The sequence below is a fragment of the Aspergillus wentii genome (genome assembly GCF_001890725.1).
Source record: "Aspergillus wentii DTO 134E9 unplaced genomic scaffold ASPWEscaffold_8, whole genome shotgun sequence".
NCBI lineage: Eukaryota > Fungi > Ascomycota > Eurotiomycetes > Eurotiales > Aspergillaceae > Aspergillus > Aspergillus wentii.
The window spans coordinates 1355638-1381146 of record NW_024467839.1 but is presented as its reverse complement, the minus strand read 5'-3'; the positions used below and the strand labels follow the sequence as shown (position 1 = coordinate 1381146).

Below are 25509 nucleotides of genomic sequence, written 5' to 3'. Positions count from 1 at the left end.
TGTACCATACAAGAATCACCTCTGTATTGAGTACCTTATTGGGATACGGGTGGGAGAACACATCCGCTTTCAACCCAACCTCCCTTCGGATGTTTGCGGAGTGGCTTCAAAAAGCTAATACACTGCCACTACCGTTCGATATCGGTGTCGCCGAGGACCTACTGGGAAAAAGGTTTTTCGTTTTATATAAATATACACGAAAACAATTTGTCCAAAGGATTATTCATGTACAAGATGTAGTGGTGGTGAATTTGCACGTGTTATTATGGTCATGTGACCCCGATCACCTGACCTTTGCAGAATGCCCGCATAACTTCAGTTGAGAATCATGTATGGTTTGACACATAAAATAGTTGAATCATTGATGACAATTGTCCTTATGAAGGCGTGCTCTACAAGAAGAAGTATTGTATTTTCACAGTTAATCACTAAACATGCATGATATTGCTATAATGAAGTAAACGTTAATCCGATATATATCCACTACTTATTCAGGTAATCTCCCATACATCAACTCTGTGTCATCCGATTTACCTCTTCGAGACACAACCTGACTAGGATGGAAGATCAGGAACACTACCATGACCTGAAACATTAAGAGAGCATCAAACATATAAGCATAATACTCGTGGCTTTGCAGTACACCTGTTTGTCCCTGGATGTACTCGGCCACCCGATATATACACCGGACCATGATCATGACACTCGCAAAGTACAGCACATACAAGTATCGCTTCCAGTTGACAGAAGCCTCCATGGATGCTGCTGTAGGGGATGTAGTAATCCGCCGATGAAAGATGACGGAGACGATGACGAAAAAGCCAAAGAAGACGATTTGGACGATTAGACCGACTATAATCACGTTTTCGCCGAGCTTCATCTTACTTGCTGATTTGGCACTGGACATGATTGCGCCGCCTGTGGTTATCATTAGCTTCAGGTCAATACGGAATTGAGGGCGTCATTCATACCGCCGCTCTGGATAAGAAACGACAAGACATCGCCCAGAACAAAAATCTTGGTCAGCAATGATGCACGGATGAGTGCTCTCGAGCCACCATCTGTGAGCTGTATGATACGGCCGAGGATCATGTATATAGATGCTGCGAATAAGGACGGCCCGAGGAGGATGAAAAGACTCTGCAGTGCATATGGCATTGTAGCATAGTCAGGTGCTTGGTGAGCATTGACTGCTCGTGCTGCGTAGCCAACGACTTCGAAAAGCCCCCCAATAATGAAAGCCAGAAGAAACTTCATTCTGTGCTTGACGGCAAAGAAGACATGAGCCAGTGTTGCGATGAAGAAAACGACGGCAACGACGATTGCAGCTGCCAGGGACGGCTTATAGTTATATAGAGTATACTCAGGCATTTTGTCAAGAGAGGTAGAAAGAAGGCAATGAGCAAAGTAGGAGAATCTGAATTGATTTTGTTGCTCTATTTCATATGAGGAAATCCATCTATATATGTTCCACTTGGTCAAGATTGAACAAATCCAGAATAGTCATTCGAACCAAGGTCAAGTGTCGTATCCTTAAAATAGCATGCAGTCCAGGCAACTATGATAACCTTACACTGAGATGTCCAGACTATTTTGGATATGGTTATCAACAAATGCTTAGCAGTACAACGAACCCGAATACGAAGACCCACTATATACGATCAAGCAGCAGCTAAAAATGACATGAGTGGATCTTCAATAGAATGCCTCTTTCTCCAGAAGAAAGAGTAAGCCTTAATAAAAGCATTGCAAGATTTCTACTTGGACAGAAGGTACTTCTGGAAGCATATAAAGCCATAGAACAGTCAACCATAAAACCTCTGTCTATGTCTATATCTAATGCAGTAAACTTTTAGATTTGAAGTAGATATTTAATATACACTAAATTTTGATATAAAAACATAACGCCATAATCCTAATTGAGCAAAAACCGCGTATCGCCCTCTCGGGACTTGAGCTCCAGCGAAGCGTCGGCCGATATGCCTGGTGTAGAGTTATTGATATGGGGTTTCAGCCCTTTATGGAAATTATTTATACACATCACTGTGTTGATGAGTGTGACACCAAGCAGCAAGACTACTATTACGGAAAATAGTGTCAGAGAAACTCGGACCATGCTAAAGACATCGCTACCCTGTGGACTGTGGATTTGGATCAGCATCATGATGAAGCATGCCATTAGAACCAACATGAAAGCCTATTATACTGGTTAGAACAGGTACAAAAGTGTTGGTGGATCGCCGTTACCATAATACACAGCAGGGACTTGGCTTTCTCTTTCCTGCAGAAATGACCAGCCAGAAGCAGGGTTACAATAGTAACGGGAATCATGGCTGCGTTTATAATGAAATCGTTGCTGTCGGCTTCTATAATAACAAGAAGGATTTGAAGCTGACTGCCAAAGATGAAGAAGAAATCAAACTTCAACAGAGCAATGTAGACCTGCAAGGATTAGTGACTGTTTCTCCTCATCATCATATGTACTGCAAACCTGATATGTGATATACCGGCGTTTCATTTGAATATCAGCGCTGATATTTTTATATATAGACCATGAGAATTCAGCACGCAACTTCCACGTCAGGAACGACATGAGTACAGTCCCAACGGCCAAAAACACCGGCACCAGAATGAGCTCGATTTTATATGTAGCCCACACATGATTGGCAACTGTCTGATCCGTGATCACGCTGTTGAGCGTCGCCTTGATTTCCCTCATCTGAAGAAACCCATATGTCAACAGCCCGCCATTGCATATACAAAGTCCAACCAGCTGAATTGTGTTCTGTCGTCGCAATGCATCATATGATAGCAGGAGCTCGTACAAGAGGGCAAATATATAGAGACCCAGGAATGACCGAAGGCGCCTTGTTGTGTCTTCCTTTTGCTGGTCATCGCGGCCTTTCGAAATGTCGATCAATATCCAGCTGTTTTACTATCAGTCGAGTCCACCACACCTAATTGATCGAGCCATACCTTTCAATGCCGACCGTAAGAATAGTCTCGATGATCACCGTAAAAGCAAACGCTCGCGTCCATCGTGTAGTTGGAAAGTAATAACGACGTTGGCCACGGGGAGGAGCAGATGCTGCATTTTTATTAAAAGTCGGACTAGGTCGTGTGGATAAATGCCCAGGCTCAAGATCTACCGGCAGTTGGACCGCCAAGGGGCCCTTTGTGTCGACATTGTAGTCGTGCTTGGAATATACGGGGGGTGGTGCAGCCACTGGTTCGCAGTCCGATCGCATAATTATCCGGGATAGGTTTTGGTCATAAGGACACTGTTTTGAGCGAGGCCAACTGTCTTATATTGCGGCGATAAAATATTTATATACGCAAACTAGCAACGCGGCCCCAATAGTGTCCCCCTTAGTGCGGATCATTCTATTGGGGAATAGTATCTGAGACAATAATCCCTAGCAGGAATAGGCATTCGTATATAAGCCTAATACAGTCATGCTATACGAAAGATCTGCGCAAACCTGCGATTTGTCTTTATTTTATATGGTGTTCTGCTGCATGATATCTAAAACCTAGAGATTCTTTAATGGGTGATCCCTTTTATATGTAGGACTGTGGAATCAAAGATACGCATGCTGTGGATGAGTGCGTATTCCGCAGACCACCCCTTTAAAACTGCCCAAGCGACGAACGGCTGACCGTTTGGGGGCGCCATCATAAGAAAGAACGTGCTGTCAGATTCAGTCTTAGAGTAGTTTGTATCAGTTAGTCAAACTCACTTTGTATCATGGGCAGTAGTATAGCATAAGCTTATAATCTCCCTAGGTAAGCATACACAGTGTTTGACATTGTACTACTCATTATACGTATTTATAGAGGGACAAATACGGAATCGTGATGACAGCAGAAAATCAGGTGGAAGGGAAAATCATTTGACGCCAAGAGGATCAAAAAGAGTACATGGAGAGGTACCAAAATTGAGTGCCCAGAGTTTTATTATTGCTGGCAGCGTTGATGGGTTTCAGGGAGCTTTGGTCGTATTCGGGTCTGGGGCGCAGTGTTCATCGCACAGGAACAGGACTGAGAAAATTTAATAAAATATCCATGAATCAAGGAGGCAGCACAATAACCAAGGATTAAGGTTTAGCTCAGGCTTTTCAATTAGAATGGAACGATGCAGATTGTAGCATAGTTGCTTGGCCTGTCCAGCCCAGCCTTACTCAACGGCGTCGACAGTGGAGCAAAACGGCAGCGTCGAAAATGTTGAATGAATAAAACTGATCAGATAATTTAGGCATCAATTTAAAGCCCCTATTATTTGGCAGTCTGCCATTCATCAATGGGGAGTAGCGGCAAGTTCTCAGTCAATGGATAACGGGCGCTCGGACCCGAACCCGAGTCCGAACCCGAATACGGTATGCCGAACTATGGCTCCACAAGGCTTGGGATAGGGGATGGTGGATCGGATACACAAGGTCTAACCAATCGAATCATTGAACTACTTCGAGATCTACATGTCGAAACCCGTTTCTATGAAGAGCATGCTGCCTAAACCTTATCCAAGGATGTTAAAACGTGGAACTGAATAGTGTGTTTCAATTGCCGTGATAGACACGGGTATCTCGAAGTGTCTATATAAGGGCAGGGAGAACGTCAGGAAGACTGTGAATGACCACTCTACCTTTATCCTGTCATTCAACGGTATTTTTGTCAGAATGAAGTACCTACTGCACTTTCTCGGGTTCACCTCTGTCCTGGGTGTAGGGAATGCATCCAATTTCTTGACGGGAACATCCCTTGGGACGTCCAACCTCACAGCTGGTGCAGCTTGTGCCTGCAAGGAGCTCTCCAGCATATACTCCAGCCAGGTCATCCTTCCCGGCTCGGAGAACTACACAGCACAGGCAAACTACTACTGGGACATCCGGGCTGATCTGAGTCCTGCTTGCGTTTTCATGCCGAACACGGCCGACCAGGTTGCTACGGCTGTTAAGCAATTTGTTCAATGTGATGCTCAATTTGCGGTCCGTGGTGGTGGACATATGAATGTAAGCAAGATAATAGACAACTTGCGCAAGTTTACTAATGGGTATATAGTTCCCCGGATCGAATAACATTGATGGCGGTGTCGTTTTGGCATTCAACAACATGACAAACTACAAAGTCAACAAGGATACAATCGAGGTGGAGCCCGGAATGACATGGTACGATGTGTATGCGGCACTTGATCCATATGGTCGAACAGCAATCGGGGGTCGCCTCAAGACAATTGGAGTCCCTGGACTTACTCTGATCGGCGGAGTCTCCTACTTTATTAACAAATACGGCTTTGCTATGGACAATGTCAATAGCTATGAGGTGGTTTTGGGGAATGGCACCCAGGTTACTGCTAACTCGACAGCCAATCCTGACCTTTTCTGGGCGCTCAAGGGTGGTGCCAATAACTTTGGAATTGTCACAAAGTTCACCTTGAAGACATACGCCATGCCGCACATTAGTACCACCATCCAGGTCTTCAACGAGAGCTCTGCGTATGCCTTCACCAAGGCAGTCTGTGACTGGGCTGTGGGTGACAGTGAGAGCCCTATTGGCGCAGGCTCTGTGATCACCATCACCTACAATGCCACCACTAAGGAGATGTCATCCACGCTTCTGGGTGTCCAGGAGGGAATCAGCAATCCGCCATCAGAGTTTGCCAACTTTACTGCTATCCCAGGTGTCTCCAAGATGAACAACGTTACAACTGGCAAGCAATGGGCCTCGGGCCTTGATTCTCCCAAGCAGATGTTCCGGTAATTAGTCACTCTTATCCCACCAATTATCAAGAATATTATGTAACGAGAAACTGACTCTTCAGGGTCATGTTCGCGCATCACTCAATGATACCCGATACTGACGTCCTCTACTCAATGATCGAGACATGGAAAAACGCGGTCAACGACATCGCCGACGTCCAAGGTTTGTACCCAACATTCGTGGCGAATATTTCCCCAGCCAGCGCCGCGAGAGTAGCCAAGACGAATGGCATTGGCAATGTGTGGGGTCTCGATGAGGAGCCTTTGATATGTATGGCATCCCTCCATTACCATTAGACCAAACATGCTAACACAGCCTACAGGGTGGCAACTTAGCACCGGCTGGGGCCTGGCACAGGACGATCTCCGAGTTCAGGGCTGGGCTCGTCAGCTAACTGAGCGCCTGCACACATTGAATAAGCAAAACGGCCTGGCTAGAGAGTTCGTGTACATGGGCGATGCGGGTGAATGGCAAGACCCGTATGCTGGGTTTGCCCCAAAGAATGTGCAGCGGATGACGGAAATCAGAGCGGCTTATGATCCCAAGGGAACGTTTTCGAAGTTGAATTGGGGTGGGTTCAAGCTTGGGTACTGACCGGGGAAGACATGCGCTGCCTGTATGCTGAATTTAGTAGGTCTATGTACTAGTAGATATGAATTGCTCAGTGATATGAAGTGACTATATAAGGGTTGAAGTATGCGGCGAATACTCCTAGCTTCTGCAAGCAACTCCAGAGGTCACTGAATTAGCGATATGTTACTATATAATGATAAACAGTTATCATAGAAGCTCTACATAAATTCAGCCACCTCAGACATCTGCCTTAAACACAACCTTCAATGCCAACCCGGCGATGGTAGCAATACACCACCCCCCTATGACGCCCACCTTGTCAGCGATTCCACTGGAAGGAACTATCGCAAAAGCGTCTGGAGTAAGCCTTAACGCTGGATAAAACCACCAGGCCATCGTACAGCACAGATAAGAGATAACCCAGATATAGCCCACGCACTTCGCCAAGCGCTGTGTCTCAACACCTGGGAGCGCTCTGCGCCAGCAATATATTATAGCATCCTCAAAAACCACACCGAACGCATTAGAAGTAAAGCATAGCATGGCCCCCGAACTGCCCCCCGTGATGCCTGAAGCGATGTAATACACTACGTGGAGGATGCCGGAGAGCATGAAAACCAGCGTGAGGTGGGTATAGCGTTCGAGGAGTGATGGGCGAGATAGGCCCAAAAGAGATAGAGTGACAAAAGTGCAGCAACTCGTTAAAGGCCACCGGAGGAATTGATGCCAGGATGTTCTGTTTATTGGTCAGCTATTTTATACCTCGACCGGAATTTTGATGTTGACGTTATAAAAGAGACGGAGAGAGGTTTACCCCCAAAAGTGGCGCAACGTATAGGCATCCCGCAAGCTTCCAAATACTGGCGGCCATTCATCAATAGAAGTTGCACCCGATAGGACGAGAGGAACAGCACAAAGACGAGTTGAAGAGTCAAGAGCGACTCGAAGAAGAAGTAAACAGGGTACAAAAACCCCAAAGATGCGAGCTAGAAGCTGCTTCCCGGAAAGAGTGAGGAGCCTAAACTCCATGCCATTCCCAAAATAATAGTCGCGGTCAGTTTGAGTCAGCTGGTGCATAGCGACCGCAATGAGGTCTAACAACAAACATTGCCAGGCAATAATCGCGGTTTGCCGTAGCAGGAAATAAGCTCTGGGCCATGGTGCTGAGTTGTATGGCACTGGAAAAGGAGGTAATTTGCTGATTTGGTATTTTGTTCCCACCCCACGGAAATTTATGATGTATCGAACTGCATGTTGATATCGCTCAATTCGGGACATAGGGTTTGGGTTTCTCGTAGTCTTTTCATTTTCCAAGTCACTTTGAGCCGGGAACAAGTCGATCGAGGTAATGAAAAGAAGATTCAGGAGGTGCAGAAAGAGAAGGAAACCTGCTCCCCCAACAGCGACATTCCACATAAAAGCAGTGCTAAAATTCGGGCCGGTGATGACTTGGAAATATGTCAAAGCCGCGATGAAGGGAAAGCATAGCCAGCGTATAGGGGAGTTAGATTGAGTTTCTGCTAAAAGGACTGTTCCCAGGAGAGTCTGTATAGTCCCAAACAGAGACGGGGCGAACTTAGATAACAAGATATCCATATCGGAGGGAAGTGGTGGAGGAATAGAAGAGCAGAACAAGATAGGAAAAGAACAGCGGACTTATAAGAGGTCATTTCTTGATTTAATGGATGAAATGTAAAACGTGAGAATAATGCATTTATTACATGTATGGGATGTGTCACTTGCTGAATCAAGTTAATGAATGAAAGGTAAATATCTTGGTGGGTCTTAGTAGAATTACTATCCCACACACCCCTTTCTTTTGAAGATTTATCATCTTAATTTAATCTCACTCTGATATATAGCCAGTGTGTGGAAAACCCCTTGCTGATTAGTTAAAAGTGGTGTGTTGAAATAGTAGTTCTAATAAGACCTTTAGTTTCTTTCAACATCAGCATAGGGTACTGCATTGGATTTGATAAAAAAAGTAAGAAATAAGCAAGGGTGTATGTCCTAGTCACAAATTTCTGCATATCCACCCCACTTATCAACGTCGGTGGGACATTAGGAGGGATTTGACAGATGGTCAACCAACCAGAAGACATTAGTATATAATGATAGAAATAGCATGCGTTTCCAAAGAATGGTTTATCAACCCCAGATAGTGAGCAGTCAGTCGATGGACAATTAATTAAATCTAAAGATGAAGTTCTAGAAGATCTATATAGGTATTGAAATAGCGGTGAAGCTGACTGAACTTTATTCGTTGTGGCTTTATAATATTGCGTAGACACTGCATACTCGATATGGATAAAATTGATGTATCATATAGCATCGCAACTCAGTGTTCCCGCGAATAATCAGACTTGACCATAAATTGAAACAGTAGAAAGATTGACCGGCTGAATTCAAAATGTGTTAATACTGACCAGTAAATTAAAAGACGACCGGCCACCTCGGATTGGCGATGATAACCTGGATATCTTGCACCACAGGTGGGCCTGTCAAGTTCGGGTTCGTCACCAGGTCGATCATGATGTTTGTGTATGTGGAGATTAGCCGTTACTTGAAATTCATAATCTAGATTCTATGCTGGACCGAGAGTGAATATTATGTTTTAGATTCTTTAATGATGAGGCCCTCTTTGTCTTACTATATGGTGACGATCTAGTCATGGTGATATTGTAGCCAATTCCCCTTGCACCATCTGATACCTCGCCCGTACCTGCCCAAGATACACCTTAAAGTCAGATTGAAGAATCCTATTCGACTTCATTGTATCCGTCGCCAATTGAGCATTCTTGATAGCCTCCTCGAGAAGCTCAATTTGTCCAGTCGTGTCATAAAGGCCCTCCAGCTGAACAGCGAGGTTCTGAACATACACCGGCTGGAATGTAACAGGCCACCCAATACTAACAGCCTTCCGGGCTAAAGCAACCGCCTCCTTGATATCCTGCAGACTATCTGTATCATTCCACTCGACGTGTTTGTGTCTTTCACCAAGCCAGTATGACAAGCTGTTCAATATAAATGCTTGGAATAGGTGGTCTTGAGGCAGACATGCCAAACCCTGTTCACAAGCGTCAACAGCCCGGTTGTTATCCTCGAGCTGGCGTAACTCGGCATATCGGCTGAATAGACAGACAGCGACTGTGTTGAGGAAGTTTGCCTGATCTGGATGTCCGCCTGGGGTGTCCTTGACGGCATCCACCGCTGCCTCAATAGCATCGATTGCGCGGTTGATATCATCAATGTTCTTTTTGGCGAGATATCTCATTCTCAGTGCTGAAGCGAGTCGAAAGAGTACCAGACCGCGGTCAGGGCTGTGTTGTCTAGTAGAAGCGCTTACTGCTTCGTGGGCAGCTGCGATGCTATACTATAGGTCTTCCATATTGACGGTGCATTCGTATCTCCACAGCCTTCCTTGACTGAGGACTCCCAGACGTCTTGCAAGATGGGGATGGTCATCTACCGTTTGATGCCGGACAGCCTCAGCCAAGTTGATGCCATACTCCAGATCAGATACCCCGCCTATCAAATTATACCGCTCCAGAAGGGACTGACTGAGAGCACTAAGCACATAGTTTCGGGCTGGATAGTCGACTGGTAATGCGCGTTTAAATTCATCAGCTGCGATATGAGACAGTAGAGCACAGGAACAGAATATAGACACGACCAGGTCGAGATATGGTCCAAACTGCTGAGCGATGTCAAGGGGTGCTGGGGGGGACTGTTTCTCCTGGCTGTCTCTCATATGAATAATACACATGGGAAATGCATACTCGCCAAAGGGGAATTTTTTGAACCACTGCTGATACTCGAACTGAATGAAAAGCGGTGCCTGTGCGTATTGCTCGGCAGTCATGAATCGCTCTGACTTGATCATATCTGTGACTGGGGGCTGGGTGAGGTATGCAGTGCAGCATTTGGCCAGTGTTTGATGGCACTTCTCGATGCTAAAGCCTTCCAGCCAAGCAGGTCTCTCGTTTGACAGGAGATAGTCTGTCACAGTCAGGTGGATGAAGTAGATCCGATCCTCGTATATATCCAGAAGAAAACCACAAGTCTCATGGATGAGCTTTTTGAATGAATCATCCGACATATAACACACATCCGCACTATATTCGTCAAAGTACAGTAGAAGTGCTGTCTGCATCTCGCGCAGATGAAGTGGTCGTGTTGCTGCGAGGGTAATCTCCAGCATTGCTCGGACCTCTCCACGTTTGCTTTCATCGACACCCTTGAGTAGCTCATGATAGGCACTCGATACTGTTTCTGGGACTTTTTCAAAAATCCCAATCCACTTTGCCTGGTTTAATGGACGGCTTCGGCTTTTCAAGTATTGGAAGAGTAAATTCATGTAGAGATATGTACTGTCGTTGTGTCGTTCTAAACGCTCGAGCAGTTTCTTTCTGATCCCCTCATTCTCGATTCCTTTTGCGTCGACAAACTCGAAGAATCGATCTCGAGTTACTCGATTGATGTCTTTCGAAATGGACTGTCGGCAGATACTATCCTTGTCCATGTCGAGGATGATTGCCTGGTCAAATGCCCGCACAATACTCGGTATCGGTCGAGTAGTAACCAGGAACCTGACTTGAGGCTTCGGATTACGGGCATGATATCGCTTAAGCTGCTGGAGGAGAGACTCAATGTGCTTTGGATCACATTCATCGAGTGCATCCAAGACGATAGTCACGCTGTGATTGATGGGACCACTTGTTGCCATGCTGATGAGATTCCAAACCGTGTCTGAATCATGCCGGATTTCCTCCTTATCCAGCGTCCTGAGTGTGGGTTTCAACATGTCGATCTCTGGAAGCTGCTTGAGGAATTCATGAAAAATCTTCCCAGCAGCAATATCAGGGCGATTCTGTTGGTGTCCGGTTCGCTTGAAGAAGAATGAGCACACCACTGTGCCTTTGGCTTCTGACTCGGCCACTGCCTTTGCCAGAACAGACTTGCCAGTTCCTGGATGTGCGGCTAATACCAACAGGCCTTGCTGACTGTTCTTCCACTGTTGGAACATTGGGTGGCGATAGATGCCCTGCAGAGTATCCGCATGTGGTCGAGATATGAGTCTGTATGAGTCTGCATAGCTGGACAGGTTGAGCTGCGTAGGATCCGGCTTGAATTTGCTGATCAGTTCATGTCTTTCCTTGTCTTCCATCAAGTCCATCATCTTGTTACCGATGCCCATGACCTGGTTCGAGATCTTAACATGTGTCTCGAACAGGTGTCCGAGGATCTGCCGGGTGCTCATTGTCTCCCTGACCAATTCATCGAATTTAGACTGAACACTGGTATTGTGGTGTGCCTTTATCCCCTTGTCCAGCTGAAGCTCAGCGGCTTCAATGTCCTGTTTCATCTGCTTCCAGTTGTGGTACCGGACGGTGTTCTTCACCAGCGTTGCGACGGGGTGGCGATAAGAACGGAAACTCTGCAGTTGATACAAAATGAGGGTTTTGTACAGATCGACGATTTCATCGCGAATAGTCCGACTCAGTCTGCGAAATTGGTCTGAATGGTTCCAGCTGCTGGAATGGAGGAGGTCGATTAGTTGAATGTACCAGGGCAGCTTGGATACCACGTAGTTGAGGCCTTCTTGGTTTTCCACGATTTGGTCGATATTGTTGCCGATTGCCTGATCATCAGCATACCGAGTGTTTACAAGATAATATATCATAGAGGCTCACGGGAACAATAGTCATGCAGACTGCCGACCAAGCAAACGAAGCAGGAGGACAAGCAGCAAGTGCCCCTCCCACGACCGATGTGATCTTGTTGGCAGACCCAACTACCGCTTCGAGCACTTGCTGGCTCTTGGAATGCTTCTTAATATCCTCCAGGCGTTCATTCGCGATGGTTTCCAGCAGAGTCTTACGGTCGGAATCATCAAGGTTGGCAAGTTCGTTGGCGACATTTCCCTTTTCGTCTAGACAATATATTAGCCTTCGATTACATCATAAAGATAGCATATAGAACATACCACTGGTCTTGGTTACCTGCGGCCGATTAATCCCCAAGGTCAAGAGCCTTTTGTGCAGAGTATCCTCATATTCATCAACGAGGCTTCTGGTCGATGCATCCGCCCTGAGCTTTTCATAGGCTTCGTTCCAGATCTCGCGAGCAAGAACCAACGAGCCTTCTTCGGTGTGGGTGTCATCTGGCAGAAGTAACTCGTGGGGTTCGGATGCCGTTTGAACTGGCTTTGGAGGTAGCTCGACCTCTTTTCGTGGTGGTGAAGATGATCCCGGTTGGCGAGGTTGTTCATCCGCCTTCGGAGTCTTCTTTCGCCTCAAGCGGGCAAACCAGCTACGACAACCCATATTCGCGGTGGTCGCTGCAGAGGGGGAAAGAAGGCTTCAGACAAGACTTAAAATCAAGCGGGGGAAACTCTCGAAATTTGACCCTCCACGATGGTGGCAAGCATCTTACACTAACAAGAATGAGGGTGATGGTGGTTTGCATTTGTGCAGACAACAAATCAGAGCCTACGATGGATGGATGTGTGATGTGTACATACATGCTAGTGGAGTGTTCATACCCCATATCTATATCTGACATCGAATAATTTGGCTGCTTGTTACAGCCTTGTTGATGTGATGGACTAGCATTGCATAGGAGTAACGTGTCTCGCCAGAAAGGGGAGGTGATCCACACGGGTCGACGGTAGCAGCCGAGGAGCTCAAAGTGTGATAAGATGGAATATTGAGAATGGCATTAGATATTGAAGGTATAGTGGAGTTTATTTGGAAGCAAAGATGATATTCATGATGATCGGAGCTTTGGAATGTGACTGCTCATTGTAAACCCCTGGGTTTCTATGCAAGTCACCAAATGCAAGTCACCAAGCCGTGTCGAGAACAGATCTTATGTCCTGCAGCTCGTATTTTGCTATATGTCTAGCCTTGGAGCTTTGATTTTCACTTTTCGACTGTTCTAAATAAACTAATGATGATGACTATTAAGATGTTGTGGGGATTTTAAGATATGGAGTCTCACCCCCTTGGCCACTATAAATATATCCCCGCTAGAAGCATCAAACAACACAAGCCAAAAAAAAAAAAAAAAAGAAGAGACCGTTAAATATTAAAACCCATTCTAGTACCGAATATATACACATCATTCATAATAACGCAAAATCCAAATCCCAGCCCCAGCCCCATTATTCTCGTATTTGCATAAAACGCCAAAGCCCTGGCCAACACTAAAGGGAACCCCTCGAGCGACCTCCATCAGTATGCGATGCAGACCCTGAGGAAGGCATCCCCGACTCTTCCTGCACATGATATTCTGTCGTGACCTGGATGGCATTCGGCCCGCCCTGCCCAGCCTCAATAATACGTTCCTGGCTCTCGCTCGATGACGTGCGCTTCATCTTATTGCGGAGCTGCCAAGTCGAAGACAGCTCAAACTGGCCTTTATGATCTTCGGCCTCGACATTGGTAAAGGTAGTGTCATTCGCACTTTTCTGGTTGTAGGATCGCGGAAAAGTGCTCGGACCGGTCGTGCTGCCATAGTGATTGTTGGATGTCTTCTTGGACGAGAACCAGCGGGACTTGTTGAAGAGAGGCTTGATTCCGGGGGCGGAGACGGCGAGGGCAGATACGAAGACTTCACGGGAGGCCCATCCCAGCGCGACCGAGAGATCTTGGATATTCCGTACGGAGTAGTAGGCGCGGAGGATGGCGCAGATGATGACGAAGACGCCGGAGGAGAAGAGGCCGGATAGAATGAGTTTGCGATGGATGGGGATCTGGGCGGCGAAGACGATGGGCATGGGGATGGCGATGACGAATACATCGGTTCTGCATTGATCTCACTGTCAGGCTTTGTCGTGTTTGAGTAGAAGAATCGAGGGAAGAAACTTACATGATGTTCAGAGTCTCAATGACAATATAGTTCAACTGGCGTTTGGTACAGTTATCTGCAACGAGGCTGTTAGTCTCATGATACACCGCGAACGATATCAATATCCACCTACCTCCTGGATAAGGCTTGATCTGCCAGGCTTTTTGGATTGGCACGCACGTTCCAAAATGAAGCAGGATGGACGCCAAAAACGTCAAGACGGAGAATACGCTGACAAGTTTGACCAGACGATGCTGCCAAAGACCAGTCCTGTTGCGAGTCAAAACCTGACCAAGATGAAAAGAATGGGGAGTATATACGTGATTCTGCTGTAGAGAAAGATGACGACTCCTTTCAAGGACCACACGAGCAGGATGTAGAAGATCCAGGCGGCATACGCATGCTTCGACCCTTTTACAAGCTGAGGGACTTGGCTGTCGGGGATGGCGGCGGCAGTCTCTGGATTGAGGCCAATGTTGTTTCCGAAGAGTGCTGGAATATGTGAGTTGGCTATTCAGACAATGGGAAAATAACGGCGGTCGTACCGCAGGTGTAAAGAAATGTCGTTTCCAACGTCCAGAAGATCTATAGCTAGCATCAGCAAGTGCCCTCTAACGCTGTTGTAGGGGGAATAGGAAGACCGACCGCAGATGTCGCACTGAAGAAGTCATCCCAGGAAAATTTCTGCAGTCCAATTGTGTCCCATCGGGCGTAGAAACGGACAGCAAAAACGATCATGCCAATGGCAAACTCGGTCCACAGTTCGGCGTTCAAGTTGTACGCCATCTTGCCGGTGATGCCGCGAAAAACAGCAAAGAGCAAAATCTCACAAAACCAGGCTCATTTTTCGTGCACCCAGCCACTATAAATCGGCTCCGTGCTCTGGGAATCGGAGAAAAGGGGACGGCAGGAGACGTTGTAATCGATATTAACCTTATTTAAAGAGAAGAAAGTTTCTCAGGCATGAGCTGCAGGATGGCTTCCATGGATTCTGAATGCTGATCCCAGACAGGATCATATTGGGATGTACATGACCCATACTGCTAGATTCTGTGAGGACAAACATAGCAAAGCAGCATCTCGAGAGACATCGGAAAACCAGTCCGTGTGGAGAATGAAACCACGGGAAGAGGACGGACTGTGGGGCGCGCAAGAACAAGGATGCGATATATCGACCAGACTATTGGTGGTAAAGGAGTGGGGCCTGCATGCCAAGCGCCACTAACCATGGAAGCAAGTGTCAGTTGGGGGCCAAGGTTCGATGGTTCAGGAACTGATTTGAAACAGGAGCCACTGTCGTAAGCGCAAACCTTGCTGGGCTATTTATTCTTTCTGTGTCTTCCAAGGCAGAAAAGAAAGCATCCATGGATCCTACAGATAAACTATTTAGCTGACGAAATGCCTCTCATCTTATTTCAGGAATGCAAGATATGGTGATGATCCTGATTTGCTAGACCTCCTTGCGTGGCAAATACTCAAGTGCACGTGCTTAGGAACACCCTTTGTCTGGACGATGACTTTTAGACGATGTACCTACGGGTCGGAATCTCGCCGAGATACCTAAAAACTGAACAAAGGGGGGTTCACTTCCCTGTCAGTGTCATCGCGCCAATTTGGGGGCGGGGCCACTCTTTCTTCGAAACGAACCGAACTAGCAATCGATAAATAGAAATAAATGTTCGCTGGAACGTCTAGGCTTGGCTCAAAAGCAGTTCTCTACATGCACACTTTGCAAACCTCTATCTCTTCGAGATGAGGAAGACTGCAGAAGGGCTCTCGTGTCCAGTACGTAATTCATGCCTGCCCTAAGTGGATCCCTCGTGCTGACACTAAATAGAGTTTGGATTAACTCTTTTCCCTCCTCCAATCGGATCTCGCGACTCTCTCTTCCGGCCCGGCCGGTCATCGACGCCTGTAGATCGTCGTGGTAATACAAAATTTGCAATAATAGTCTAATGGCTATAGATTAAACAACCAAACTAGCATTAATGGCCCATATTTACCTTCCGTACGAGTACGCCCTTTCCAGTCTGGGACCAATGTTGCCACCATGTATGTCATCGAAGAACGGAATTTGTCAATCTGCAGTGTCCCAAAGGCTATTGCACATTAAGCTTATCAAGTGGCTGCTATTCGAAAGGTTATTCGCTCTGCTGGACCGGCACGCTGGGACAGACTTTCCATTGCTGCGGGAAAGAGGCGTCTTTGTTCCTTGGTAGTCGACGCCTCTTAAAGTATTTGTTCACACCCCTTAACTTGACAGAACCTTATGAGATACAATCTGGAGTTGTGGGGTAATCTGGAAATCCCTCACTACCTGTCCAAGGTGGTATATGTAGTATCCCCTGGAAACTCTTCTGTCGGTCCCAGATAAAACACATATAAGGAGCAGAAAAGCGATGTAGAATGGGCCGGTTAGGATATGTCTTATCAGCTAGATAATTCTGATCTTATCAGGTTTCTACAGAGATAGATGAACAGAGGAGGTCAGATTTATGAGGAAGAAAACGTGATCGGAATGGTGAATGGACAGATCCTTTCTTTATGGATAAAACCTGACCTGCCGACTCACTATATAACCCAAACCACTAGTTTGCATCTGCTAAACTCTAGATTAATATCCAGTAGAAAACCATGAATATTCTAGCGGTAATAAGAAGATACAGCCCACAAAATTTATTTCGCTTTCCATATGGGACTTAAGAGTGCGTGGATGCAAGAAAAACTACCCCCTATTCACATTCATCTATCTATAACAGTAGAGGATAAATTGTTTGAAATAGACATTTGTCAGTGTCTCATGATCAACAGATTTAGCCATTTCAGTGAAAACCACTCCAACTTCTTGCTTCATCCGTTCGGCCGCGCCAAACTCACCTATTTCCTGGAAAACCCGTGACAAAGTGACAGGGGGAAGGCAGAGTCATGGCTTGATTTTTGCTCTTCTCTAGTAGCTGACACCGGTTGATTGTGGCTTTATATATATCCTTTAAAGCCCACTAAGAGCCCTAATAGCGGTTTGGAACAAAATTTTACTCTGGTTTATTTCCATACTATGTATAATTTATATAATGGCACATCGCTGCTTTAGTAGTACCTTTTGCAAATCAAGTAGAACACTTGATTTGAATTGGTTTATTGTGAACGACTCATAATATACCATGCTAGCTAAAAACAGAATCAACAATAACCCATTTAGTGACGCGAATCCACATGATTGCCGTTAAGGACATTGCCAATGCTGTCCAGTTCCTTCTGCCACTTTGTGCAATCTAGCTTCTTGTCGGCGTCGATCTTGTCTAAATTGGGCCCGGCCGCATCAACATCCACGTCCAGACCGAGAGTCATTTTACCCTCGTACATTGGACCGTTGTCTGGGTTCTCCAAATCCTTCAACAGGCCGGGACCCTCAGCCTCAGCGGCTTTGGGATCTTTCCAGACCTTAACGTCATACTTCCTGTTGCTTCGGAAGAAGAAGGATGGTGGCAGGTCTTTGTTACTGCTGGGGAAGGGCTGCATTGCTGCTTCGGGGTATTTGGAAAGGGTTAGAATCAATCCGTTGGGGAGTTCATTCTTGGTGTCAGAATCAAGCGGGGGGTCGAAGGTGACACCGTTGGCGGACAAGGCGATGTTGGGAGCCTTGAGGAGAATGTGAGAGACGTGTGCTTCCGGTGGCTCTTGTTGCTCTCCTCCCAGTACTTCCTCTGGTTCATTCTTGACACCGTAGAGATAGAAAGGCGTGTTGTTTTCAGGATAGTCAGTGTCTCGGTTGAGGGTGTTGAGGGGTCGGCTCTTGACGATCTTGGTTAACTTGACCTCTCCTTCCTTGAAGGATGCCCTGTATCGTGTTAGTATATGATGTACATGAAAAATGTTGAAGGGACATACGGATTTTCCTTGCTATAAACCTTGACCTTGAATTGCGCCGTACTAAGATCACCGATCATAGCCTTTAGATCGATCTTTTCAGCAGCCTCTAGGATCATTGTTTCCTCCGGCTTGTCATCCACCAGGGAGTCATAGTGAGCCTTCAGGTTCCCGAGGAGGTCTGCAGCAACAATAAGCTGCTGCCGGAGAGTCGCAGTGTGGAACGAGGTTTGAAGGTCGAGATAGACTTGCTTGGTTCCCCTGATGATGAACTTGGCATCGTGTGCATCTTTGCTGTTACGCTTGCGGCAGTTCTTGACTTCGTCTCTGACAACCTCCTCAAAGCACTCCATCAGCTCACCGATGAAGTTCTGCTGAGTTGGGAATGGGCTCATGACGACATTGCGCAGAACAAACAGATCCTGCTTGCAAGGCTTGACCCCCAGTCTGCTCATAAAGTTCTGAGCGCATTTTCCGTACAACTTGGGCTCAAACTTGGTCGAGGTTAGATACAATGGGATCTGGGATGGATCGGTATCGGCGGAAATGATAGACAGTCTGTCAACGACTCTCTTCATGAGGTAGTTGGCCTCCTCCAGGTCGGTGTTGAGTGTGCCATCCTCATAGTACCAATTGAGGGCGAAGGCGTTGATGTTGAGATCAGACCCCAACTCACGCAGTCTCTCCATAGCATCGTTATTCTTCATGATTTCACCGTTTTCTTTGCCCAGGATGTGTTCTCGAATCCAATTTCTCTCTTCTTCGAACTCGGGGGAGCTGAATGGCTTTCCATCATCTTTCTCGCATCTGAGCCTGTTGAAGGGAACGCAGATGAAGTCTTTGTTATATATGGGCGTTTCCTGCTCCACACCATGGACAACGGTCTTTTCTATTCTATCGAGCTTGTTGGTAAACGTGGCCCATCTGACGGACAGCTGGTAGATGTTAGCGTGATAAGTTAAGATAAGCAGTGATACATACCCGGGCACTTGTGAATGCGGCCTCACCCAGCAGCATTCCGTAGCCATGTGGATCAAGTCCAATGGTCTTGTTGGAGAGCCACGTCGACATGGCTGCAGCTCCAGGTTTACTGCGAAAGATCGTTTAGTGTCGCAATATCAATTAGGCAATGGGGGATGGTAGTAAGCTTACCTGCCCTCGACACCATAGACACCAATATTTTCAGACGATCCCTGGGATAGGTACGGACTGGACCATGTTACCAGATGCCTCATTCGACCATCACGGTACACCAGACTTCCAGCAGGGTACGGAACATATCCAGCTTTGTGCGGGTCAACAGTGATGGAATCCGCATCTTTAAGGGCAAAGAGGTCCTCCTCGGTGTCCTTTTTCAAGGTCAAGGCAGGCACTGGACCTTTCTTGAAGTTACGGTACTTTGTTTCCTTTCCGATCAGCTCCGGGTGCTCTTTGTCGATCATTGTGGAAAAGTAGCCTCCCCAGGCGGCATCGGCGTGGATGAGGAACGACATGCCGTATTTCTCCTGTAGCGTCTTTCGAATTTTAACAATTTGCGAGAGACGATCGACAGCACCTTCTTCGGTAGATCCAATAATGGCAACTACTGCATAGACGGGGATTTTCTTTTTGGCATATGTATGCAGCTGCTCGTCCAGCTTCTTGATGTTGATGTGGGCGTTGAGGTCAACCTCGATTTCAGTGAGGTTTCCTGATCCAATTCCGGCAATTGCTGAGATAGTTAGTCTTCACCGAACAGCATACTTTGATGATAACATACCAAGTCCCTTGGGCCACGAGTAGTGGCGAGTGGTTCCTAGCAGGTATTTCATCTCCTTCATCTCCTTGGGAAGTTTGTGGTACTCCTCCAACGGCCCCCGTCCACCCGTCTGGATGTTATATTCCTCCAAGGCAGACTCGAGGAACGGGGTGGAAATGCCAAATTCTTTGCCCAGAGCCTCTGGCAATCCGAGGACAGTTTCAGGGCGCAGATTAAGAAGCGTCCAGTTGTCCATTTTGACGAACAACTCTTTTTCGTTGGGATTCTTTAGGTCACTGGAGCACGGATGCACCTTGAATTCGTCCTTGATGAACTGCAGTTTTCCCTTTTCGATGGCCCATTTCAGAGCGAGAGGGTAGAACTTGAGGTTTCGTGCTGGTATAATTAGCATTTGAATTATCAACGCGGAGGGTGACGAATGCATACCGACCCAGATGGACTCCAGATTAGCCACTGTACCGTCGCAGGTGATATGGCCCCACGGTAAAGGCTCATCCTTGATGTTGTATCCAAACAGCTCACACAGCTGCTGTCCGACCTTGAGTTCCGCGACGGTGGTAATGGGACTAGCTTCAAGGGCAACATTGTTTGGGTTGTAGATCATGGTCATAAAGTACCCCAACATGGACGGCATGGTCAAGTCGGTGCACATGTGGCCCTGATACCGGGGAGACCAGAACGGCACCGAGTGCTTCCCCATCAGGGCTGCGACCTTTCGGACGGCATCGCTGACATTGTCTCTGACCCGACGGAACTCTTCTGACGTGCGGACATCTTTGGGGATGAATTTCCGATGCTGTCGGAGTCAGTTATAAGACAGAAAACATTTGCAAGAGGGCATACATTGTCTGCAGGCCAATAGTCCATGCGGGCCTCGAGCAATTCATCAAGAATGGTGTTGATGTTCGCTCTGAAGTCAGGCAAATTGGCCGCTTTGGGCCCGATGAAGTAGGAGTTTATGACATTGAACTGCTTTGTGCCTTCAAACGACATATTGGCGGTTTTTAACTGTTCGACTCTCACTCAACTCGAGTCTGGAGATGACTCTGGACAGCTATGAGGGATGGAATTTTACCAGTATATATAGCCATGAACTTCGCTCAGCTCGCTTACAAGGGTTTATGATCGCCCATTCGGCTGGCTGTGGTATACAATATGATGGAGTCACTGCCTTCGGTTCTCCACAGGCCAACTCATCAGATGGAATTCAGCAGGTCCCCTTAGCCTCAGCGGAGGCTGTCGATCATAGATTATTTTACCCCTCTGTCTTTTCTGGCGGGTTATATATAGCACTCGTTGCCCTTCATGTAGAGTATAAAGATGTTTTTGATACTATATACCTTCACTCTAATTTTCTTTGTTCTTTTACAAAAACTTCGTGGAAGTAGAACCACGAGAATTATGCCTTGCCGCCGTAAAGACGACATGAAGCTGTAGCTGAACAAACCGAGGCGGGGTTGTGATAGTGGCTGGCTGGCAGATTATGATCTTTTCCCTATCTAGTAATGCGTGCAGAAAATGTCTCCACAATATGTCCCAATTCCGGATGGTTCGACAAATGATCCATGTCTACGCAATGTGATTGGACGAGAACATCCGGGTGTTCATGCAGCCCACCATCATACCCAATGCGTTGGGGGCCTTGATGCAGAATAATATGATCTGAGTGGATAATTCCCTGCTGTTCAGACTTCAGCTCGGTTCCACGTACATACCATGTAGGCTATCACTGTGGAGAAACTACACGCTGGCAGGCATCCACTACACACGATGGGTTTCGATTGGGTTGTGGTCGAGGCCGAGCTGAAAATCATTTCAGCCACTCTCGGACGCATGGCTGCCTTGGTGATGGAGATGCATCTCATCCTGATTATGCATTGTAAGTGTTCCGTCACTGTGAGGAAGATTATGATAGGATTACTTACTGGTTAGTAGACGAAAAAGGGCAATGAATGGGGAGATAATATGTCGTAAAGGACTGATTTCACAGGCGATAAGAGACGGTCTAGTAGTATGATTCTGACTCGATTCATTGCTAGTGCTGGAGAATTAATTCTTAATAGACCATATGACTGGTATCTAGAAATGGAATCTCTTAGTTCCTGTCCTTGATCGTCAGCCACAACTTCAATTCATCTTTTTGACTTAAACATATACGGGACCCGAACAAATCCATTAGAGATTATTCAAGACTTATATATTAGTAGCCCCTTGAAGCCCCATTAGGATGTTCAGCATTTTATCAACAACTATATATGACATCTTGAGGAAGATTCGAGTTTTGGTACGAATAAAGCAACAAGGCCAGACATGTCTACCTATCAGAGAAAAGTGAAAATTATATCCATCACCTCATCCATATGAGCTTCCTCAATTTTGACATTCCAACCCTTCCTCCCAGCAACTGTCTATGCCTTATCCAGGTAAATGTGTTTCTTTCCTAGGTCAAGTTCTATGGGAAAATTGCTAGGGACTCCCCGCTCTCCACGGCCGTCCAGCGGTAGTTGAAGATGGCCTTGAGTCAAGGTGGCAGATAGAGACGAATCTAGAACACTAAGTATTCTACTATTAAAGCCACAGAGGAGTAGGCTATATTATCCTTATATTGCTTCGAAAATTAAGCATGAACTACCGTTCCCACCGCGATCGTTTCATCTTGTTTCGACTATATCACCCAGATCCACCAAACTACCCCTGAGCGATTTAAAAAGAAGAACCGCGAGGTTTCCCCATGAAAAAAAAGAAAGAAACCCCCCCCCAATATTGATCTCCATTCCAACTTAGTCATTCGCTTTCATCATGTTCTTCCGGTCAGACAAGGCCCTAGCCCTGGTGGTACTGCCATTCGCTACACCTTCTCTTGCTCTTCCCACTCTGTCTCAGCTCTGGAGCCGAGCTCAGCCGTCTGCCAATCTCTGTGGTGACTATGACTATACCATCTTGAAAAACACACCATGGATTGTGTACAACATGCTCTACAATACGAACCAGATTGAGGGCTCACAGTGCACTTACTATGACCAAGTGACTACTACCAATTCTGGAACCAAGGAGGTCGTGTGGAGTAGTGTTACTGGTATCGACTATGTCGAGAGCACGTAAGATTCCATCATCTAATATTAGATTGTTAACCAAGTACTAACCTTTGGATAAATAGCAACAACGTGCCCAAAGGTTACTCGTTCGTCGGACTCACCCAGAATCTCGAGACGAAATTGTCCACCATCGATTCCATCCCCACCACGTACGACTGGACTCGTACCAACACCACTGCCTTTAAGGGTATGAGATACATACTACACAGTTGATACCATCATTGACAATTATTCAGGCAACATCTGCTTCGATTTTATCGTCAATGACATCAAAGGCGACTCAACCTCTTCGTCTTCTAACGAGCTGATGCTCTGGCTTCAGTATGAAGGAGGTCAACTCCCAATCGGATGGGCAAATGGCCCTATTGCAACCATCGACAATCTCTTTGGCACCTCCTGGAAGCTGTACGAAGACACCAACACCGACTCTGGTGTCACGGTTAGCTCGCTACTCCCGGATACTCAGTTCGAGGGCACCTTTTCGGGTGACTTGAAGAACTGGCTGGTCGCGTTGACCAACGTGGGTAAATTCACCAACGAAACATATGTCAACATTGGAAATGCAGGGTAAGTGTCAATTGATTTACTCTTGTTGCGTTGTGCTGACAGTGATAGAACCGAGTTCTTCTACGGAAATGCCGTTATGAATGCCACTGTGGCATTGCAGATCGACCTGAATTAGATGTGGACGACGTCTAGGTAGATTGTCTAGATCTCAGCAGATATTGGATATGTATTACCCTGTAGATTAATATCTAGCAATATGTATGATATCTCCATCAATTCAGTAGTCAAAAATTCCACCCTGCTGCCAACCGCAAACATAAAGGGACGTACACTGTCTGTATATATTTAGCTAGTTATCATTCCACCCACTCTTCAGCGCTCGCACATTCACATGGGCAGTTGCACCACCCAAACCAGATGCAGAAATGCTCAACGTGTCCAATGGAGAATTGGGGAAAAAGCTCATGGTCCCAATCTGCTTTCCATGGTCCAGGAACGTCTCGAACACGGATCGGTCAACGATACCCGAGAACATAAATCGACCATTCGCGGATGGTGAAACAGTAGTGCTGAACAAAGGGGTAAAGTCTTTGTTGTTCGTGGTGTGGAATGCTCTTGTTCCTGCACGGCTAATCCAGAAAACACCGGTGCCGATATCAAGAGCGCCATCGAGGTATTCGCCTGACTGAGAAGAGGTGATGTTAAAACTAACTTCTCCCGTTGCAGCAGAACTGGGGATGCCTTCAATCTCAATGTCAAACGTGATCGCATTGGACTTGACCTTGGAGAAGTCCACCACGACATTACCGGATTGGATTGACTTCTGGGCAAGCTGGCCTCCCAGCACTGAAGAGAGGCCCATGAAAGGGTTAGTAGTCACAGTCCAGTCTCCATCAACCTTGGTAAGCGTGTTCACTCGAGGGACGGAATTCGCACTGCGCCAGCCCTCGAGGGTTCCACTGGGTACTTCCTGGCAATACTCCCAGTTGCTGGCCCAGCCGATGGAGACCGGATCTTGACCAGCAGGAATACCAGACCACCACTGAGAAGCGTAGTTATCTTTGGCAAAGTCATAGAGCTTCTCGGATGGTGTCTCGGAGATGAAGTGCGTTCCGTTGAAATTCCCGACCACATAAAAAGTACCAGATCCTCCTAGTGGTGCGCCAGGGTTGACGGAAATAAACAAGACTTCCTTGAATTCAGAAGGACCAACAGAGAACTTGACGATATTGGGACATTCGAACTCTGTACCCGGAAGTCCTAGCTGGGTGAAATTGGAAGCATGCACCCATTCCTTGAGGTTGGTGGAGGTGTAAAACCCAATAACCCGGTCATGGGCATACGCAACGGACAGAATCCATTTTTGAGTCTCTGGATGCCAAATAACTTGCGGATCACGGAAGTCATCGACGGCGCTATCGATAATGGGGTTGCTGGCGTACTTCGTAAAGGTGAAGCCGCCGTCTGTTGAGTAGGCCAGATTCTGCGTCTCCTTGACCTCATCGTTCAGAGTGTAAATGGCCACCACGCCATTGGTTTGGTTGGGGAAGAAACCCGATGTGTTATTGACATCAACCACGGCTGCGCCCGAGAAGATGTGTTCATTGGGCTTGTCACCACCAATGGCAACAGGCTGGTTGGCCCAGTGGTAGAGATCATGGCTGGTGGCATGTCCCCAGTGCTGGTTGGCCGCGACTGGCGCGGAAGGGTTGTCTGCGTCTGTTAGATGGAGAAAGATGGATAGTAATTGGTAAACGTACACTGATAGTACAGATGATATGTACCCTCTGCGTCAAGGAACAGCCCGTTGGGGTCGTTCATGAAGCCTACCGGGGGCGAGAAATGAACCTGTGGTCTGAGAGGTCCATCGTAGCTAGCAGCCTGGGCCACAGTCGCGAGGGCCGGAACGAGAGAAACAAGATTTGAAACTCGAAGATGCATCCTGACGATAGGTGAAAGCGGCTGGTCTATTGCTGTCCCTCAATGCAGCAACGCGACGAATTATTTATAATATTTCCGCTGTGTGCAGTGACCATCTATGATGTCCAATGGACAGGTAATCGGTTACTGGAGTCGATATAACAGCCAAGAGCATTTCTC

General features: G+C 46.8%; 9 protein-coding genes across 9 annotated transcripts; 2 read left to right on the top strand and 7 right to left on the bottom strand.

Moving 5' to 3' along the window:
- Positions 1 to 487: 487 nt before the first annotated feature.
- ASPWEDRAFT_120113 (RTA1 domain-containing protein) lies at positions 488 to 1371 on the bottom strand (the record flags this gene model as incomplete). The annotated part of the gene is made up of 2 exons (XM_040828967.1): positions 488 to 918; positions 972 to 1371. 2 exons carry the CDS (start codon positions 1369 to 1371, stop codon positions 488 to 490), a joined length of 831 nt encoding a protein of 276 aa, XP_040685013.1.
- A 544-nt stretch (positions 1372 to 1915) lies between these two features.
- On the bottom strand, positions 1916 to 3248 carry ASPWEDRAFT_119894 (uncharacterized protein; the record flags this gene model as incomplete). Its single annotated transcript, XM_040828950.1, has 4 exons — positions 1916 to 2197; positions 2248 to 2442; positions 2492 to 2927; positions 2977 to 3248. The coding sequence occupies 4 exons, from the start codon at positions 3246 to 3248 to the stop codon at positions 1916 to 1918; spliced, it is 1185 nt and encodes a 394-aa protein (XP_040685012.1).
- A 1428-nt stretch (positions 3249 to 4676) lies between these two features.
- On the top strand, positions 4677 to 6351 carry ASPWEDRAFT_31984 (FAD-binding oxidoreductase; the record flags this gene model as incomplete). The annotated part of the gene is made up of 4 exons (XM_040833601.1): positions 4677 to 5009; positions 5059 to 5753; positions 5819 to 6027; positions 6080 to 6351. 4 exons carry the CDS (start codon positions 4677 to 4679, stop codon positions 6349 to 6351), a joined length of 1509 nt encoding a protein of 502 aa, XP_040685011.1.
- A 216-nt stretch (positions 6352 to 6567) lies between these two features.
- On the bottom strand, positions 6568 to 7926 carry ASPWEDRAFT_119576 (wax synthase family protein; the record flags this gene model as incomplete). Its single annotated transcript, XM_040828916.1, has 2 exons — positions 6568 to 7066; positions 7145 to 7926. 2 exons carry the CDS (start codon positions 7924 to 7926, stop codon positions 6568 to 6570), a joined length of 1281 nt encoding a protein of 426 aa, XP_040685010.1.
- A 1072-nt stretch (positions 7927 to 8998) lies between these two features.
- Positions 8999 to 12656, bottom strand: ASPWEDRAFT_176412 (uncharacterized protein; the record flags this gene model as incomplete). Its single annotated transcript, XM_040831505.1, has 4 exons — positions 8999 to 9650; positions 9705 to 11971; positions 12024 to 12262; positions 12317 to 12656. The coding sequence occupies 4 exons, from the start codon at positions 12654 to 12656 to the stop codon at positions 8999 to 9001; spliced, it is 3498 nt and encodes a 1165-aa protein (XP_040685009.1).
- A 414-nt stretch (positions 12657 to 13070) lies between these two features.
- On the bottom strand, positions 13071 to 14967 carry ASPWEDRAFT_187222 (uncharacterized protein; the record flags this gene model as incomplete). The annotated part of the gene is made up of 6 exons (XM_040832171.1): positions 13071 to 14138; positions 14203 to 14257; positions 14315 to 14451; positions 14502 to 14673; positions 14727 to 14766; positions 14827 to 14967. The coding sequence occupies 6 exons, from the start codon at positions 14965 to 14967 to the stop codon at positions 13538 to 13540; spliced, it is 1146 nt and encodes a 381-aa protein (XP_040685008.1). The 3' UTR covers positions 13071 to 13537.
- Positions 14968 to 17323: 2356 nt separating this feature from the next.
- ASPWEDRAFT_747212 (pyridoxal phosphate-dependent decarboxylase family protein) lies at positions 17324 to 20800 on the bottom strand (the record flags this gene model as incomplete). Its single annotated transcript, XM_040839507.1, has 7 exons — positions 17324 to 18019; positions 18070 to 18932; positions 19030 to 19138; positions 19201 to 19759; positions 19808 to 20182; positions 20234 to 20603; positions 20651 to 20800. The coding sequence occupies 7 exons, from the start codon at positions 20798 to 20800 to the stop codon at positions 17377 to 17379; spliced, it is 3069 nt and encodes a 1022-aa protein (XP_040685007.1). The 3' UTR covers positions 17324 to 17376.
- A 1806-nt stretch (positions 20801 to 22606) lies between these two features.
- ASPWEDRAFT_119134 (uncharacterized protein) lies at positions 22607 to 23584 on the top strand (the record flags this gene model as incomplete). The annotated part of the gene is made up of 4 exons (XM_040828879.1): positions 22607 to 22905; positions 22965 to 23089; positions 23139 to 23469; positions 23518 to 23584. 4 exons carry the CDS (start codon positions 22607 to 22609, stop codon positions 23582 to 23584), a joined length of 822 nt encoding a protein of 273 aa, XP_040685006.1.
- A 174-nt stretch (positions 23585 to 23758) lies between these two features.
- On the bottom strand, positions 23759 to 25350 carry ASPWEDRAFT_119923 (uncharacterized protein; the record flags this gene model as incomplete). Its single annotated transcript, XM_040828954.1, has 2 exons — positions 23759 to 25122; positions 25170 to 25350. The coding sequence occupies 2 exons, from the start codon at positions 25348 to 25350 to the stop codon at positions 23759 to 23761; spliced, it is 1545 nt and encodes a 514-aa protein (XP_040685005.1).
- Between the last annotated feature and the right edge of the window lie 159 nt (positions 25351 to 25509).